Below are 5,879 nucleotides of genomic sequence, written 5' to 3'. Positions count from 1 at the left end.
AGCTCCCAAAATGTGACCTCACAAGAGCAACTAATATTCCACTGCTGGTCATAGCCAAAAACTCATATTGAATATCCTTCTCGACCACAAAATTTTACAACAGTAGATAGTTAACTTCCATTTAAAGCACGTGTAAGTGAATTATTCAATGCCGTTTAATATGTTCGTCATAGCAGTTTATTGCAAGCAGTCATACATGACAAAATAACAAAAAAAGGTCACATGCTTGTTAAATAAATATCTATTGCAAACTAAATGTAGTTTAGGCGTTATAATTTAAAATTATTCCTGTAATTTGTTTTAATTAAAGTATCCGACAGTGTCGCTGGCTGGTTGTGATGCTCCCTCGCCTTCAGTTAACTCCACAATGAGCGGACGATTGGCGCGCACTGACATATAACGTTCAACGTCATCTGATACTTCTAGTGTGTCACTCGAAGATCTAATCTCGAAATCTTCACCATTACAAGTAAGAGTCTCGTTAGTGATATTTACAGAACACTCGTTTGCCACTTCTAACATTTCACGGTGAGGTACATGCACTGCTGGACTTTCAGGCCTTTCCGTATTTATTATTTCCTTTTCTCTACGATGTGTACATTTTGTTTCGATTATTTCCTTGCTCACGCTGCTCAACGTTGATGCCTCATGAGTGTTTGCCTGTGAACTTTTATCTTCTTGGTCAAATATGCCTTGATTTAAAACTGTATTGTCTTCAGCATCATCTAATTCCGCCGCAGAGTCTGAGCTATCTCTGTCACCAACACAATTCATATTGTTGTCTTCAGAGGCGCAACTGACGGCTTCCGACTGTTCCGTAAAGAATCCATCTGATTTCATTTCGTCCTTTACGTCTGAATAATTCTGAAGCTGACTTTCCCTCAGCCTCGTTAAGCCCAAAGTACTCTGGCGTAATTTCTCGTATTCTTCTGCTTCATATTTCTCTCTAACTTGTCTTTCCGCTTCAGGTCCTTGTTTATGCCATGCTTCTGCGCATAACCGGTCTTTTTCAAAAATTGGTCGGTCATCTAAATACTGCAGATTTTTACAGCTGACAGTTACAATCTTTCTATATGGTGATATCATCTTCACCACAGGATTTCCGGTCAAAGTCAATACTCGCAAATTTTCCATTTCATAAAAAACATTCATAGCTTCCTTATCATCAATTTGATTAAAAGAAATATCCAGGACGGAGAGTTTCTTAGACATCCTTAAAATTTCAATATCTACACTCGTCTGCAATTTGTTGTGGCTTACATTCAGAGTATTAAGAGACGTTAAGTGTTCTAAATTCTCGAGTTTTGATATACAATTGTGACTCAACACTAATGTATCTAAATGAAATAAAGCATCCAAATTTTCAATCTTCTTAATCAAATTATGATGCAAATACAAACATCTGAGTTCTTTCTGGTTATCCAGGTTTTCTATTTTACGTATGCCGTTGCACTCTAACCACAAACACTTTAAACCTGTGTATTCTTCGAGATTTTCAATTTTGCTGAACCCTTTATAATGTAGATACAACACGTCGTTGAGGTACGGCGTTGAATATAAATCGAGCTTCTTGCATAGATCACGAAGAAATTTTTTCGTGATTCTGCCGAACTTGTCTCCTTCGCCTCCGTGTGCATCAATATTTGTTGCTGCAGCTGCGTCCGTCATATTTCGTGCTTGGTAGTCATCCACTGGCAACACTCTTCTCTCTTTGACTGCTCAGAGCGCACTGTTGACAACGCGCGACGTGTTACCATACCAACAGACAAAAGCGTTCACAATCCGAAAGGCTGCACTCGTAACTTGGAAACTCTGTCGTGTGCATTCTACACAGATTATATAAAAAAGAGTAATGCAAATGTATTACAATTTTTCCGAATACATCAGTATCGAAATGAAAGAAAACCAAACGTGCTGCAACATTGATTTTGCAGCTGAAAATTCTTAGAAAAGAATGGAAAAATGACGCTTCCAAGTTCTCAAGGACGTATCCAGAGTTTCAACAGCCGTCATTTATCAGGGCATGTACTTTCGTGAGCACATGCGTAACGACAGAGAGAGCAATTCTGTTAAAGAGAGTCTTGCTGTCCCTGCGTGCCGACTACGTGGATGCACCGGGGCTCGAGCACCCACAAACATAATCTTGTTCTTATTTTGATAAAAACAAAATAAAATAAATATTCTTCACTTGCTATTATAAAAAAGTAATCCACTATTAAAACACTGAGATGCAATTTCAAATTTCTGACTTCTAAAGCATATATATAATTTCCAATGCGATAGGGTCCGCAGCGGCGATGAATTTTTTGAATGAATTCTTGATGCCTTCTTCTTTATTTCCTGTACTTTGTACAGTTTAGGCCATTTTCAAGTATGTTACGGATGATTTTTTGGTAAAAGATTGTCATATACGTCGTTGCTCCTATGACATCATGTTATGCTCATAAATTAGTTCCAGGTGTTCAAGCAACAACTGCTCGAAAATAACGCGTTCCTAAAATAGCGTGAACACCTGGAAGTACTGGTCCACCCTTAGCCTTGACGACAGCTTCCACTCTCGCAGGCACACGTTCAATCAGGTTTCTTGGGGAACGGCAGCCCATTCTTCACGGAGTGCTGCACTGAGGATGTCAGTCGGTGAGGCCTAGCAAGAAGTCGGCGTTCGAAAATATCTCAAAGGTGTTCTATAGGATTCAGGTCAGGAATCTGTGCAGGACAGTCCATTACAGGGATCTCATTGTCGTGTAACTGCTCCGCCACAGGTCGGGCATGGTGAACAGGTGCTCGATCATGTTGAAAGATGCAGTCGCCATCCCCGAATTGCTCTTCAACAATGGGAAGCAAGAAGGTGCTTAAAACATCAATGTAGGCCTATGATGAGATAATGCCACGCAAAACAACAAGGGGTGCAAGCCCCCTTCATGAAAAACATGACTATACCATAACACCACCGCCTCAGAATTTTACTATTGGCACTACACACGCTGGCAGACGACGTTCACCGGGCGTTCGCCATACCCACACAACATTTTTCCACTGTTCAATCGTCCAATGTTTACGCTCCTTACACAAGCGAGGCGTCGTTTGGCATTTGCAGGCATGATGTGTGGCTTACGAGCAGCCGCTCGACCATGAAATCCAAGTTTTCTCACCTCCCACCTAACTGTCAGTTGCAGTGGATGCTGATGCAGTGTGGAATTACTGTGTGATGGTCTGGATAGATGTCTGCCTATTAGATATTACAACGCTCTTCAACTGTTGGCGGTCTCTGTCAGTCAACATACGAGATAGGCCTGTACGCTTTTGTGCTGTACGTGTCCCTTCACATTTCCACTTCAGTATCACATCGGATACAGTGGACCTAGGGATGTTTAGGAGTGTGGAAATCTCGCGTACAGACGTATGACGCAAGTGACATCCAATCACCTGGCCACGTTCGAAGTCTGAGTTCCGCGGAGCGCTCCATTCTGCTCTCTCACAATGTCTAACGACTACTGAGGTCGCTGATATCGAGTGCATGGCAGTAGGTGGAAGCACAATGCACCTAATACGAAAAAACGTATGTTTCTGGGGGTGGCCGGATACTTTTGATCACATAGTGCAACAAGTATAGTTAAAATCATCCGAGCAAACTTCACAAATTCTGTGACCATTTCGCGCATGGGAACACTACTAAAAATATTTGCAGCGTGTAACAAGTTGGCCAGTTACACTTTCTTCGTTCTGCACACATCTAGAAACTTATCCCTAAGAAATTTTAGCTTGTCACTATTAAAGTATGCCCCACAGAACTGCAGGATTCGATCAGCACCAATTTGACCAGTAGCAAAAGCTTGAAGTTGTGAAATAAGTTCCAGAACCACTGAGTCAAATCTATGATTTAGCGAATCCACGGCCTGATCAGTTATTTAAAAAAAATGTTTGTCTGTACATTTTCTCTGGCGTTTGATACGTAAGAGGATCACATTACCTTCGTCGTATCGTTTTGGCATTTTCCTTTTTCTAGGCACAATTGGTTCATAAATGTGAACCTGTCCCACTTTCCTAATGGTTTCATTCCACAAGTCAAAAAATATATCGTTTCGTGAAGCTAAACTTGCAGACAAAGTTTCCAGCAATGTTTTGATTTCCTGGCATGACAACGATTTCTACTGAAAAAAAGAATGACGTTTCTCAATCCTGCGGAAAAGTGGAATTAACTTTTTCAAGGAAACAACAAATCTGAATCAATGCATGTTTGAAACATCTATGTATCTAACTATCTGACCGACTTCACTTTTCTTACAGATCTTCCAATAATTTCACGAGAAAATCATAATTCCAACGATTTTAGTGATTTTATGCTGACATACCACCTCGTAGGGCAGAATGGTCGCAAAGTCAGTCTGTGAACGTTTCTTACAACGCCATCCTCGTTGTCTTCTTGTAGCGATTGAAACATCGGTAGCCTCTTTGGAGAATGTCTTACAAATGATATTATTTCACGAAGGATCACCAAGATGTCACGCACTTTGCATCGCATCTTGTACTACCAACATAACATTAACCACGATAGTATTTTATGTCGAGGGATAAACGACGCCGTCCGAAGTAGCCGCGTGGTTCTAGGCGCTACAGTGTGGAGCCGCGCGACCGCTACGGTCGCAGGTTCGAATCCTACCTCGGGCATGGATGTGTGTGATGTCCTTAGGATAGATGTTTTGCTCCCCCCATGAACTATGGACCTTGCCGTTGGTGGGGAGGCTTGCGTGCCTCAGCGATACAGATGGCCGTACCATAGGTGCAACCACAACGGAGGGGCATCTGTTGAGAGGCCAGACAAACGTGTGGTTCCTGAAGAGGAGCAGCAGCCTTTTCAGTAGTTGCAGGGGCAACAGTCTGGATGATTGACTGATCTGGCCTTGTAACATTAACCAAAATGGCCTTGCTGTGCTGGTACTGCGAACGGCTGAAAGCAAAGGGAAACTACAGCCTAATTTTTCCCGAGGGCATACAGCTTTACTGTATGATAAAATGATGATGGCGTCCTCTTGGGTAAAATATTCCGGAGGTAAAATAGTCCCCCATTCGGATCTCTGGGCGGGGTCTACTCAAGAGGACGTCGTTATCAGGAGAAAGAAAACTGGCGTTCTACGGATCGGAGCGTGGAATGTCAGATCCCTTAATTGGGCAGGTAGGTTAGAAAATTTAAAAAGGGAAATGGATAGGTTAAAGTTAGATATAGTGGGTATTAGTGAAGTTCGGTGGCAGGAGGAACAAGACTTGTGGTCAGGTGACTACAGGGTTATAAACATAAAATCAAATAGGGGTAATGCAGGAGTAGGTTTAATAATGAATAGGAAAATAGGAATGCGAGTAAGCTACTACAAACAGCATAGTGAACGCATTATTGTGGCCAAGATAGACACAAAGCCCATGCCTACTACAGTAGTACAAGTTTATATGGCAACTAGCTCTGCAGATGATGAAAAAATTGATGAAATGTATGATGAGATAAAAGAAGTTATTCAGGTAGTGAAGGGAGATGAAAATTTAATAGTCATGGGTGACTGGAATTCGAGAGTAGGAAAAGGGAGAGAAGGAAACATAGTAGGTGAATATGGATTGAGGGGAAGAAATGAAAGTGGAAGCCGCCTTGTAGAATTTTGCACAGAGCATAACTTAATCATAGCTAACACTTGGTACAAGAATCATAAAACAAGGTTGTATACATGGAAGAATCCTGGAGATACTAGAAGATATCAGATAGATTATATAATGGTAACACAGAGATTTAGGAACCAGGTTTTAAATTGTAAGACATTTCCAGGGGCAGATGTGGACTCTGACCACAATCTATTGGTTATGAGATGTAGATCAAAACTGAATAAACTACAAAA

The 5,879-nt window shown here is 41.4% G+C and overlaps 1 protein-coding gene across 1 annotated transcript; it reads right to left on the bottom strand.

Annotated features, from left to right (window-relative positions):
* Window positions 1-223: 223 nt before the first annotated feature.
* On the bottom strand, window positions 224-1,668 carry LOC124616431 (dynein axonemal assembly factor 1-like). Its single transcript, XM_047144739.1, has one exon. The coding sequence runs from the start codon at window positions 1,666-1,668 to the stop codon at window positions 301-303; it is 1,368 nt and encodes a 455-aa protein (XP_047000695.1). The 3' UTR covers window positions 224-300.
* Window positions 1,669-5,879: the final 4,211 nt, after the last annotated feature.

Source organism: Schistocerca americana, chromosome 5 (genome assembly GCF_021461395.2).
Source record: "Schistocerca americana isolate TAMUIC-IGC-003095 chromosome 5, iqSchAmer2.1, whole genome shotgun sequence".
In the NCBI taxonomy this organism is placed as follows: domain Eukaryota; kingdom Metazoa; phylum Arthropoda; class Insecta; order Orthoptera; family Acrididae; genus Schistocerca; species Schistocerca americana.
Note: the sequence above shows the minus strand (reverse complement) of the source record. Positions and strands in the feature narration are given on the sequence as shown.

Coding starts and splice junctions, on each gene's coding strand:
- LOC124616431 (XM_047144739.1), bottom strand. CDS start 1,668: ATGACGGACGCAGCTGCAGCAACAAATATTGATGCACACGGAGGCGAA.